Source organism: Equus przewalskii, chromosome 29 (assembly GCF_037783145.1).
Source record: "Equus przewalskii isolate Varuska chromosome 29, EquPr2, whole genome shotgun sequence".
NCBI lineage: Eukaryota > Metazoa > Chordata > Mammalia > Perissodactyla > Equidae > Equus > Equus przewalskii.
Window position 1 is genome coordinate 39,892,932 of NC_091859.1, and position 13,413 is coordinate 39,906,344.

A 13,413-nucleotide genomic window follows, 5' to 3' on the forward strand; every position below is an offset into this window, starting at 1 on the left:
CCTCCACCACCACCAGCCGAGGGTGCAGGGCCGGGTGTGGGGGTCTGTCCCAGAGGTGTAGCCTAAGCAGACAGGCACACTTCTGGCCCAGCCTCCCCCTTGGAGGGGTGGATGCTGGATCTGGGGTGGCTTCAAGGAGGAAGCAAGGTGGAAGGAAGGAACTTGGCTTCCTTTGTACCCACTTTGGCTCTAGGCCACTCAAGCCTCCCTAGATAGGCTCTAAGATAGTCTTTTCAAACTGAGGGTTGTAATCCCCATCTTGGTGAATTGCAACCAGCATTAAAAAAGAAAAAAAGATACAGAAAAAAAGATACAGGATAGAAAATCTCCACATGCAGAGCTCACATAATCTGGATGCAGACTGCTCTGTAAAACCAAGGTTTTGGCTAAAGGTGTGTACGTCTAACTCGACTGTAGTGAGAAAGTCTGAAAGGTACTGCCCTGAGACGAGGCTCTGCAGGGCCCAAGGCACACTGCGTGCTACTGGGGGGCCTGGGAAGGCAGCTCTGCCAAGGGCTCCTCTGCCAGCTGGGGCCTCTGGAGAAAGACTCCCCTTGGGGACCCACAGGGCTGGCTGCTTCCAGAGAGCATATGGAGGAGCTGGGTGGTCCTGGTGATCAGCACCGCCTGCTGTGTGCCCAGGCCTCAGCCCTACCTGGAGCAGTGTCTTAGGCAAAGGCACAAGGGCACCTCACTGTCTTCTAAGCTTTGACATTGAGCATCTGCTACTTTGGAAACTGGGGGCTTGGGGTGGCCACAGATGAAACTACCAAGAATGTTACGAAACTTAATAAAAAAAAAACCTCCCCCTGCAGGTTGGACGCATTCGCCCTGGATGCCAGCCAGGGAGCCCACCTACCAGCCTTGAAGCTCAGCTCGTCATGTTCCTGCCCTTCATAGTCATAAAGGGCCCGGACCCGCACTTCCGTCCCCAAGGTGGCATCCTCATCAAACGGATTTGAGTCCCCACTGGGATCCGTGGAGGAGAACGGGTTGTTGGACTCGTCATCCGACCAGTCAGTGGGGTAGCTCTGGGTCTTCTCATAGCTGCTCACGCTGCAAGAGAGAGTTGACCAGGGGCCCTGAGCAATGGGGCCGGCAGAGGCGTGAGGCCCTGCCTGCAGCCTCAGGCCCTGTCAGGGGAGCCATCGGAGCCCTGGGGCTGGGCTGGGGACTCCTGCCGCAGGAGCACAGCCCCTTCGGGATCCCTTCAGGGGCACAGCCAGAGGGCTGGAGATGCTGCCCACACCAGCGCCCGCAGAGGCCGGCCTGGGCCCGCTCCAGCAGGGCCGCCCAGCACGCCTGTCTTCCTGTGGTGGTGTGCCCGGGCCTTGACAAGGGTTAACGGACAGAGAAAAAGCAACCAGAAATTGTTAACTGGTGCCCCCCTCCCTGAGAAATCGAGAAGCCAGAGACCGTCCACCAGCTGGCAGAGGGCCACCTCCTGCGGGCCTCATGCATTGCTTTGAGTGCCAAGGGGCCGAGACCCTGAACAGAGAGAAGGAGAAAGACAGAGCGAGCAAGGTGGAGACCAGAGGGAAACATTTTTTCACCAACTTTTTGGCCTTAATGTCCTCCTTCTCACTGACGGTGCTCCCTGTGTCGTCCTCGTCCTCGAAGGGGTTGTAGCTGGGCAGTAACTGCGCTGACCGTGCGGGGTTGCTCGGGACACTAAGGTCGCTACAGGGAGAGAGAGAGCTTTCAGGGGACTCCACCTTGGCAGCCCCTGCGGTCCTGGGCGCTCCCAGCTGCAGGATCACAGGGCTGGGTTCTGAAGGGACAAATCAACTCCCCGGTAGATGGGAGGAATATGTTGACTGAGCAGAATGGTTGTTTTAGCAAAACACTTGGCAATACTTTCACTGTTAAACACGCTTAAAGCGTCTAAGAGAGAGCACGATTTCCATTTTCCTGCCTTGAGCCTATCCCAAACAGGAGCCGAGGGTGGGGACAGGACTTCCCAGGGCTTCTCTTCATAGTCCTCCCCACCTGACCCTCGTCCCCACTGCTGAGGCGGCAGGCCCGGCAGCCTGTGGAGCTGAGCCTGGAGGCTTGGAGCCCCACTGATGAGAGCAGGAGGGAGGCTCCGGGAGCTCTCTGGACCCCACAACACTGCACACCCCCTCCTCCTGACTACTAAAGGGTCCAGCAGCCTCCTCCTCAGTTCTCCTGGGGCTGGAGCTTCCAAACCCAGCACTGAAGTGTGTGAACAGCCCTTTCTAGAAAGAAGGAAGGACCCCTTTTGTGTGCCAGAGAGAGAAAATCCATCTGTACAACTCTATCAACTGCCTACTGTGTGCCAGGCCTAGAGGCGGGCCAGAGAGAAACCTGACTCAAGCCTTGCCTGAGGGCTGAAGCCAGGAGCCACGGGATGCAGAGGCTGCAGGTGCCAAGCAGAGAACAAGATGGTAAAGAAGTAGGACAGGCCCCTGAGAGCCCTGGCACCCCACCATGTAACTCTGAGCTGATGAACCTGAATACCAAGTCACAGGGCAGGGCCTCCCACGGCCAGCATCACCTCTCGCCTCCAAGTCCAGAGCTGTGGGGGGCACACAAAGCACCAGATGGACGGCCCAGTCAGAGCTGGGGAGGGGAGGCAAGGAGAGGCCTCAAATGCCACCCAAGTGACCCTGAGTGGCCAGCAACTGCCTCAGCAGCTTCAGGCCTGGTGAAGAGCACTAGACCCAAGCCTGCCCACCGCCTGCATCTGGGGCACACGTCTGAGGCCCCTGGGACCCTCCTCCCTCCTTGGCCTCTTTCTCCAGCTGACTTTCTGGTCCCCTTCTGAGAGAGGGTTGTTGCTGGGCAGCTGAATCTGTGCAGCAGCTCTGGCCAGAGCTAGAGCCCCTACAGACACCAGAGTGGTGTCTCATCCTCTCCACCCCTACTCTGGTCACAGCTTGTCCCTGGGACGGTGCTTACTGTCACCTAACCAAGCCCACCTGCCCAGACAGTGGCACAGCAGCTGAATAATCACCAGCCACGTCTGCCCAGGAGCCCAGGTGGGGCTTCAGTACCTGGGCTACAGAAAGGCCTCTGGAACGTGTGCTGACCCCTCCTAAGAAGCTGCAAGCACGAGATGCATCATCACTTGGTGTGGTGTGGAGGCCTCCAGGCCCGGGGCCTGTGGAGCAGGCACTGCGTCCAGGTAGGGGCAGCCACCAGCTGCAGCTCTGTAGAGGACTGCACACCTATTTGCAGGAAATTCTGAGGCCCGCAGGCAGGTCCCAGAGAAAGGCCTTGCCTAGCACACACGTTCCAGAAGGTTCTAATGTTCTTAATGCCACACCTTCTCTCCAAACTTGTTTTTAGCAATAAGGTTAGAAATTAACAACACTCTCAGCAAAGAGATGATTTGAAAAAGGGCACACTTGACAACGCTCTCCTTCTCCCCAACCCCCTGACTCAGGCACCTGCATACAGCATGGGGAAGTAAGTACAAACGTGGCCAGGACATCTGAACCATCTGAAGGACACCACTGACAGTGACCTCCACCTGCCTGTGTCTACCACCAGGGACATGTAATGACAGCACCTGACATCAGCTCCTCTCCTCACATGGGGCCCAAAGCACATTTGTGGCAAAGGTTCCTTCTCTGGATCTTTCCGCAGTTCCAGCACCAGGCAGACAGATGATCCTCCCCAGAAATGACCTTAGGCCACTGCCCAGCAGAGCTTGGGTGCCCAGAGTGAATACAGAAAGATGCCCATGGGGGTCCCTGCAAGGTCCCACTAGGGAATCTCCCAGGCGTCCACATTGGGGGTGTCCTGGCCCACGCAGAGGACTCGGGGACCTTTGTCAGGCGATCGAGGCTGCCCCAGTGCCTACCTGCTGGGCTTGTTCTGCAGAGCCTGGTCACCTGTCTGGTTGATGCCCGTCAGGGTGACGCCATCAGCGTTCTTCTTCTTCTCTCTCCGGCTGAGAGTTCGATTCAGGTCTGCGGACCACTCCTGGCAACAGGCACCGAGGGAGAGAAATCGGGAAGTTCATTTGTTCAAGGCCACATCAGTCTAAAACAGCAGCCAGTGAGCCAGCGGCCTGCCCCGCACAGTTAGTGACAGTTAGCCTCACTGTCTCTGTTCTCTTTTCTATTTCCCAGCAGGCCTCAGGCTCCTGACACCCACCTACTGATCACTCCTCACTGTGCAAGGTTGGGACTCCTCAGGGGTCCTGGAATCAGCACCAGGCCCAGTTCTAGCCTGTCATGGCCTGGCTGCGGGGAGGAAATTTTGACCACCCAGGAACGGCTGGATGATGAGAGAATCAGGGCTGACACCCAGGTGTCCTGCAATCTAGGCCCAGGAAGCCTCCTGGTCCCGCCCCTGCCCACATGGCACTAGCCTCCAGCCCCCTCATGGCAGCAGGAGTAGCCAGAGGCCTCGCCAGGTTTCCTTGAGCCTTGGAAGGAGACAGGAGCCTGTTCTTTGAGGGGCTTGGCCTTCAATGCCAAAGATCCTCTCTGTCTATGCCCTAAACTGTCTTTGGTTCCCAGGGGGGCAAGAGCACTGGCTGTGGGGACCCGAGCAAGCCTGCAATGTGGGAAACAGAACGCTGGGGTGCAAATAACATCAGGGTCTGGGTAGCTACCGTATCACCAAAGGGGCAGATAAGTGAACTGAGCACTCCAGGCCCCCAGGAGTGGCGCCTCCCCCAGCGCTCTCTGCTACCCTGGAACTTCTCCTTTTCGATTTGAGCAGCAGGCTGGCGGCTAACAAAGCAGAGCAAAGTGTTCATCTCCCCAAAGGTCTACTATTTCCCAGCACATGAGCAGGCTTTTATCAACGGCACTGGAAAACACTGGAAGTGGGAAAAAAAAGACAAGGCTATGACTTGATTTTCCAGAAGACTGGGGGGTGGGGGGGTGTGTGTGTGTATGTGTGCACATTTAATGAATTCTCCTTCCTGCCCACCTCCACCCATTGTCAAACAACTTTAACTGAGTTAACACTTGGTGTGACTGAGTCCACAGCTTTGCTCACATGTAGTTACGGAATTTCAAGGTTAGAAGCCATCTTAGAAACATCAAGTCATATGAGGAAACCAAGGCCCAGAAAGAAAAAGCGACATGCTCACACAGAGTTGGTGGCAGACTTCGCCCCTGACTCCAGATCCAGGTCATTTACTTATTAATTTTCTCAGCTGAGATAAGTTGACTGAGAACTCAGCTAGAACTGCAGAGACCCCACAGTGAACCGACTATAACCTGTCCTGACTGGGCGGCTTCTCAGGGCCGCTGTGATTGGCACCAGGCTGGCATGGAAGGAAGGGCTGGCTGCTGCCTGGACAAGAACAGCAGCACGAGTGGTGCTGCTGCCCGGTGCTTGAGCCAGCATGCACCGCCAGAGCCAGGCTGTGGAGACACACACGTCCACACGGGTGTCACACACACTGCAGGAGGTTTGGATTCAATAAGGAGACATAAAACAGAAACTTACTTCATCCTTGTGGCATGGAAAATAAAAACAAATCATTTCATTAGAGAAAGTCAAGCACAATCCGTAACCACCACAAGCATGTGCTATATGCGGGCACCGGTTCCCAGGCCTTGGGATGCACAGAGAGAAGGGCCAGCCACCCCAGGGAGACAGCCTGTCCAGTCTTCCTTCCTAGACCATCCGCTCTATGGGCATTAACATGCAACCCCAAGGGCCCAGGGGAGCATTTCACAGGGGATTTCCTGAGCACCCCCAGAGAGCATAAACATGCCCTGTGGGGTAAAGTCCCAGCTGTGTACACAAGACTTCTTCCCAGTGTGCCATCACCAGGGAGGAGGAGAGGCTGGGCTGTGTGCCTTCTCCTCCAGGTCCACTTCCACTCGGGAAGGCCTGGGCCTCCGTGGAAGGGGCACAGCCCACTCTTGGCCTCCTTTTGAAGCAGGTGTCCTAGGGACGGTGCAGGGGGAGTGCTCAGCTGCAGGGACCCACAGTGTCATTTGGAGAAGTGTTCTTGAGAAGCTCCAGAAGACAGAGGCACACGTGTGAGGACTGATGAAACTGCAGGCTAAGACAGGCCAAGGAGGCTTCTGTGTGCTGGGCCTGGGGCCATACTCAGCATGGACTGAGTTCCCCAGCCACTGGAGGAGATGGATGCTACTGTCATCTCCATTTTACTCATGGGAAAATGGAGTCACAAAAAGGGCAAGTGACTTGCTCAGCACGGCACAGCTGGTAAGTGGTGAGGTGGGAACTGAGTGCAGCCTGGGCTCCGGCCGCTGCCGAGTCGGGGTGAGCCCCTCGGCCCTCATCTAAGGCAGAGGCAGTCATCTCCAGCATCCTGCCTGGGGGAGGCAGCAGCCACGGCCCTGCAGAGGCCTTCCCAGCCCCTGATTCACCACGAAGCGGGAAAATCCCTTCTCTCAGACAACAGGGGTGGCAGGACTTGTGGCCACTGCCTTCTTTGCTGACACTGAGGGGCCAGGTGGGGCCTGCTGACCTAATCCTAGGGCTGGAAGAGTCCCAAGATACCCAGGCCCTCGCATTTTGCATGTAAAGATATTGGAAGGCTCAGACCCATGAAAATGGGAAAAGAGGAAAGTTAATCCTGCACCAAAATTGGTTGACTTTACTGTCTGAAATAAGGAAAACTGACCCTTGTGAGAAGGGTAAGAAGAGCTACACACTTAGGCTATGCTCCCTCCTGTCCCGAACCAGAAGCCACTGAGCTGATACGCTTGGCCTGCCAGGGCTGGTGTGCACTGTGGCCACTCCCTTCCCAGCCATCCCGCAGGGCAGGGTGGGGAGCTGGGGGTCCTGCATGTCCTGAAGTTTGTGGGATTCACCTCAACGAGGGAGTGCCAATGGTCAACCAGTGACCATCAAAGTTCTTAACAAGAAAGAAGATAATCACACCTTCAGTAGAGATTCAGAAGGCCGTTCCCTTTGGTAATGCCTGAAGCCCCCTGCACTCTAAACCTTGACTCGATCTCCAGAGTAGCTGTGCTGAAATGTTGCTTCATAAACAGCACAAAGGCCAGTGCAGAATTGGAAAAGAAAGACAGCATATGTCTCAACCCCGTGGGCCCAGGCCCCTGCCAGGCTGATGGGGTCACAGGCACAGCCTTGTCTTACCTCAAACTGTGGCCAGTTCATGGACATGCCTGGCCCGTGGTTGACTCTGAACCACCTCAGGTCCTCCACAGCATCGGCAGCTCTGATGCTCTGCTCCAGGTCCTGGTAAATGGTTTTGTAGCTAAATCAGAGAGAGAAGCATGAGTCTTGGAAGTCAGGGATGGCCACCATTCATCATAGGCCAAAGCCTGGCTGCAGCAGGCACCGTGGTCTGCAGCCACACTAGAGTCAACTTCACAGCGCAGATCAGGACGCTCTGCCCTGCCTGAGCTGGATGATCATCTGGCCGTGACGTGCACAGACGAGGACAAACCACCACCATGGTGTGGAAGCCACAGCTTCAGCTTCTGACAAATTAGCTTTAAATCAAACCAGGTGGCAACAACTTAGCTGTGCTCTGTATCAGAGAATGCAAAAGGTGCCAATCTTGGCAGTCCCATTTAATCAGGTACAGAATCAAGTGTCAGCAAAGTTCCCCCTCATCCCTTCAAAAAAGCGAGAAGGTTACACTCAGATGTGCAAAAGCAGCGAGTGAAGATTGCCTGGTGCTGATGACTAGAGAATCCCTGTGCCACTGGGGTGAGGGATGCCTTCTGCTTGGTGGCTCACACCAGCTCACCTTCCTAGGAAGCTGGCCACGAAGGACAGGAGTATGTACCACTGCAGATCCTGGTATTTTCACTTCTAATTTGTAAGGCTGGCAAGTCATTTACCTTCTCTGGGAATCAGTTTCCTCCTCTGTTGAGTGGGCATAATGCCATCTCTCATGCAGTGACTTGTGTCCTCCAAAAAAGATACGTTGAAGTCTTAACCCCCAGTACCTCAGAATGTGACCCTATTTGGAAACAGGGTCTTTACAGTTAAATGAGGGTCATGAGGGTGGGCTCTAATCTATGGACATCTTTTTATAAAAAAGGGGAAATTTAGACACACAGACACACACACAGAAGGAAGAGGATGTGAAGACACAGAGCCAAGAGGCAGCCATGTGACTAGAGTGATCATCTACAAGCCATGGAAGGCAAAGGACTGACAGCAAACAGAAGTTGCCGGAAGAGGGCAGGAGGGCCCTCCCCTAGAGCCGTGAGAGGGAGCATGGCCCTGCCCGCACCTGATGTCAGATTCCGGCCTCCTGAACTCACAGAATAAATCGTTGTCATTGGAAGCCACCCAGTTTATGGTATTTTGTTACGGCAGCCCTCGCACACTACTATACCATCCACTCCCTAGGGTGGCGTGGGAGACTAAATGAGGAAGGCACGCCACCTGAGGATGAGCGCTCACTTCATGGGAGTGACTCTACACAGAAGAGCGTGACACAGCCCCAGGCTGCCCCAGCCAGCTCTGTAGCCTTGGGCAATTCATTTAACCATGCCCAGGCTCAGTTTCCTCATCAAGGGGATGGGGAATAATGCCACCTACTTTACAAGACTGTCATAAAGATTAATTAAATGGTGGCAGAGCTACTACGTAATAATTGTTGCTTTTAACTTTTTTATACAGAAGGAGACAAAAGGAATATAATGTCCTATTAATGATAAGCCTTGACCTGTGAGTCATTTCTGAATGGCTCTGCTATCTGGGTGACAGAAGTCCATGTCCGTGGTCAGCCTGGACCTCAGCCCTGATGAAGGCATCACAGGACCAAAGATGAAGATAGTGATCAAGAAATATCACAGCTTCTGTGTCATGATTCCGAATGGAGTCTGAAGGTCTATGCTGTCAGAGGGTCTCGAATCACTGAGAGGTCAAGAACCGAGCCAGCAGCCAGCTGCTCTGGATGGAAAGGACTTCACGAAGGGCCTCAAAGACCATTCTGGGGGTGGAGGCACAGCAGTCTGGGGAGCGCTGGCCTCACTCCTGGGTTGATTCCAAACATGCCAATTGAGGCTGGTACAGGCTGCAGCCCCAGACCAGCAGCCCTCCCTTCCTGCCCAGATCCAGAGTCTGTACACGGAGCTGGCAGACCATGGTTCATCTTGTTGCATGGCCAGAGGACGTCTGGCTCAGGCCAGTGAGCAGCTGTCCCAGGCAGCTGCAGACGGGCTCAGCAGAAGGGCCCTCCCTGTGCATCAAGATTACAGCAGAGCAGGAGACTTTAAGAACTGTGAGGGGACCTCTTGACAAACACTGCCACCCTAAGTCTAGGGAGCAACAGCCAAGCTTTATCAAAACCAGCTTCCCACTGACCATATCGTGACATGCTTTTTAGATACAAGGAAACCTACCTCGACACATTTGACAGGTCTAGGTGCTTCTGAACCTCCAGCAGAACTTCCCGGAAGAAGCGCAAGCGCTTTTCCTCGAACTGCTGGCACTGCTCGAACACCTGCTCCATGTTCTCCATGTACTGAGGGGTGCCCTGGTCAAGCTCCTTCAGGGACTTCTCATACTTTTCTTTGGTCTGCAAGAAAATCCAGGCACCACAAGACGAAGGTTAACGTCCATTCAGTGCCTGGTTCCCTCGGGCCGAGGGTAAGCGAGGCAAGTTCTACCCCGCCCTCCTCCTCACCAGGCCTTTCTTCCTTTCCAACACTTCTGAATTCGTCAGCATCAAGACTTACTTATCAGGTGACAATATTAAGTCACTTACTTTGGGTGATTTTATAGGGAATAAACACAGCGAGGAGCTGTGACCCAGCACCCAAGGAGCACTCCAACTGCTTTCCTTTGTACCCCTCGAGTTCCAGCCTAGAGGACTCACGCCCTACCTCTCTGCTCCCGAAGGGCCCTCCCACCCAATCTGGCCTGTGAAATACTCAGGAAACACAGCCTCCCTAGCCCACACACTCAGGCTGCCCAGGCTCATCTTGCATGCCATCTCCGGCACCAATGTCTTCCTTCAGGAAAGCTGCTCAGGCCTCTCCAGGTTCCAAAATCCAAAGAGTAAGAGATCTGGGTCTGACAGACTTCAAGTTCAAGACCAAGTGCCAGCCCCTCCACTTCTGAACTGCAAATTACACTCATGGCATCTGCCAGACCTCTCAGCTGGAGCAAGACCCAAACAGGCAGAGGTTGAACAAGGGATGGTCACTGGGGAGCTCAGTGTGTGTGGTCCAAGCACCATCACCATACTCTCTCCCATCCATGTCACACACCGTGTCCTCTCTCCTGTGGGTAAGGGCTGTGCTGGGTCATCCTCAAGCCTCATATCTTGCCCACAGCAGCAGTGGCTCAGCAGTTACCTTAAAGGCCAGATCACAGGGCTTTGAGTGCCTGACGGACCTGAGGCCGAATGCTGCAGCCTCTCTTGTTTTCTTGGAGCCTCATTTTCCTTCTCAGAAAACGGGGTACTTCTACTTCACAGTGTTCTGATATTTAATAAGGTGGCAGGCAACAGGCACCAAGCTGCGTGAAGTAGGCATTCAAAAAAGTCCTAGTCCCCTTGTCCTCCAGCCCACTACTCCCCCAGCTATTTCTCCCCAAACTGTCCCCGAGAAGGGGTTTTATAAGAAGAAATAACAGCTGGTGTGGCCTATTCTCAAGAGTGTCTGGGGACAGCTAGAAAATGTGTGACATTCTTAAGAGCCTTGGCTAAAGTTCACACATTTACCTGGCAGGGATGTGCCTGAGGTCAGTAACCCACACAGTTAGCCTGCCCGCTCCCCACGGCGGTGTGAGGCACGTGTTTGGCGGCCACGTGGTTTTGATAGTTGTGGGACCACAGCAGCCTCCTGGGGTAGAGTGAGGGATGGCAGAGCTGGAGTCATCCATTTATTGCAAGTCTTTCCACTGCAGAGACGTTGAGAAATGGGGATGATAACGGATGGGTTGGCTGGTGACCCAGCAACTTTGTTTCTCTGACCCTGAAGATGGCACAGGGCCATCTGAGGAAGGGCCAAGCCCTCCCTGAGCTGGTACAGGCCGCCCTGCTTCAGGACCAAGCCCAGGCCTCGGGGCTCTGGCCCCTGCACCTCTGGAGCAGCCTCTTAGCCCCTACTCAGGGCCCTGAGTCTACTCGCTGCCCATCCTGCTGCCCTCCCAGATGCCCTTCTCTGACTTGTAACCTCGAACACTCCTCTTTGTGCTCCAAAGAGACCCCCTGCTTCTTGAAGCCTTCCTCCATCTCCCTAGAGCAGGTCCCATCCACTTCCCTGCCCCTTGCCCCTCTCCTGGTGTCTGTGGTTCCTTCTTCCATTTCTGAGCCTCCTGCCATGGCTGGGCTTGGGTCCTCTGCGACCCCAGGAAAAGGTCATCCCTGCCTGGATTTGGGCACTTCCAGCTGGAGCAGAGCCCCACACCTGCTCTGGGGATTCATCGTCATCATCAAGTGCCCCATGTCTGTACGTGTGAGGTCCTGTGTAGGAGCACTAGCTCAGAGGCCCCCGGACACGTGACTGTCAGTTCAAATACCCACTGCCTGGGTGGTGCCTTCAGAGCAATACAGAGCAACTACTTCTCGGGATCCTTAGACACTCAGTGACTTCCCTGGAGCCCTCAGGGTGCCCAGTGGCAACAAGATGCTCCCTGGTACCTGGCCTGTCCTCGCAAGCAGCCCCGCCTTGGCCGAGCCCCAGCACAGGCCAGGCACAGAGCAGCATGAGCACTATTTGAGAAATTCCTAGCACAGAGCACACAGAAAGTTCTCAATGAACATTCATGCAGTGAAACGAGGCAGCCTCACCCTCACGTGGACTGTAATATTTAGCAATGAATGTGGAGGCTCCTTTCTGCTGGATACTGCGAGATGCAGCCGCCGCCTGGCCAGCAAGAAGCACAGAAGCATGTGTGCAGCCAGTCAGTGCTGGGTCTTAGAAACCGCTTCAAGGAGGACACAGGGGATTGCCCTCCTCTCCTGGCCAACTCTTGGCCTACAAGGGCCATCGTGCCCTGAGAGGTCACTGGCCAGACCACAGAGGGCAGGGAGGGAACCAGCAGGGAACCCTCTACAAAGTGTTCAGTCATCCTGACAACTACCTGACATCTGACCCAGAGCTCCTGGTCGGTTCTGCCAAAGCATCAATTTGGTGGTGTCTGTTCTGGGTGGTTGTAAAACATGAAGGGCACTTCAATCTGTCTCTGTCACACACACACACACACACACACGAGATGCCTCTTCTCGTGTTCAAGTTCAAGACCTTCTCCAGGCACCTTCCTGGGCACCTGACTCCTTGGGACCCTTAGAGTCCCCTGCGGCCTATGTCCCTCGAGCCCAGGTGGCCCTCCTATTCAGCAAGTAGTCCCAGGTTCCTCACCTGATCCCCAGTGGAGACACCTGAGTTGCTCCAAAACCCCAGCCTCCTGGCCTCCACCAGAGACAGGTGTGCTGGGGGTGGGGGAGGTGCTGCTCCCCAAGGGACTCTGATGCTTGCCCTGAGGGTGAATGTCATCTTATGTAGACGACATTGCCCTGCCACACCACCACTACACTGACAACACAGCAGTGAGGAGCAGTGGAGACAGCGTACGGGCTTTCCCACCCTCACACCATGAGGCGGCTCGTGACTGAACCTCTCTGATCTGTTTCCTCAGTCACAAAACAGAGATACTACCGCCTAATTTGCAGGGGCTCAGTGATGCTCATCTGAGGCCTGAAAAGGTGGGCAGGTAGTCAGGGATCAGCTCCACTGCTCCCCTCTTGGCTTCCTGTGCTGTGCCTGGAATGCAGCTCCTCTTGAACTTCGCTTGTCTCTTTCTCCAAATCCAGGCAGGAGTCTCTTCTCTGAACACTGCAGCAGGGCGGGCCCTTGACAGCAGCAGCCTCCAGCCCCCGACCCCGTTAGAACAGAGCAAGTAGGGGGAGGGGAAGGGGGCCATGGGCCAAGGCGGGAGCCAGTGCACAGACCTGCACCCTTGCTCACATCAGCCCTCACCTGGGAACTCTAAATTACAGGACACTGTCTAGTGTTGAAATCCTGTGACTCGCACCTTCCAGAGAGAATCACTGCCCACATCGGTAGAGCCCTCACAGTTTCCCAATCGTCCCCTTTGATCTTCTCACAAATCCACTGGTCGGACAACCTCCCCTTCACAACAGAAGAAACGGAAGAAGACTCAAAATGCTACATGGCCTGTTCACTGTCTCTTCCCAGCTGAAAGCCACTGTCCCACCACCCCTGAGCTCCCTCAGCCTCTGCCCACACCTCTCTGGGGCCTCCACTGCTGTGGCTGCCAGAGAAATCCACCCTCCCCGAGCCCTCGGGTTCCCTAAGGTCGCCGTGCTGGGCTTCCCTCCACCCCTCCAAAGGGACTGTGCCCCAACCCTCTCTCCACTCACAATAGAGCAATCCTCTCCACCTCTGCCCTTCCCTCCCCAGACTCCAGAACCTTCTATCAGTGGTTCCCTGTCAGCAGTCTCCCAAGCTCTTTACCTCACCTGGCTTGCAAGACCATTGGCAATGTGGT

The 13,413-nt window shown here is 55.1% G+C and overlaps 1 protein-coding gene across 7 annotated transcripts in view; it reads right to left on the reverse strand.

Annotated features, from left to right (window-relative positions):
- PACSIN2 (protein kinase C and casein kinase substrate in neurons 2) overlaps positions 1-13,413 on the reverse strand; it is a 136,649-nt gene that overhangs the window by 4,904 nt on the left and 118,332 nt on the right. For 5 of the 7 annotated variants that reach the window (XM_070599686.1, XM_070599690.1, XM_070599688.1 and 2 more), the window contains 5 exons: positions 9,297-9,472; positions 7,069-7,189; positions 3,830-3,951; positions 1,558-1,680; positions 860-1,056 (listed from right to left, as the gene is read on the reverse strand). In XM_070599686.1, coding sequence (XP_070455787.1) covers positions 860-1,056; positions 1,558-1,680; positions 3,830-3,951; positions 7,069-7,189; positions 9,297-9,472 — 739 coding nt within the window. The remainder of the gene's footprint in view (positions 1-859; positions 1,057-1,557; positions 1,681-3,829; positions 3,952-7,068; positions 7,190-9,296; positions 9,473-13,413) is intronic. The other 2 variants (XM_070599691.1, XM_070599692.1) reach the window with 1 other exon arrangement.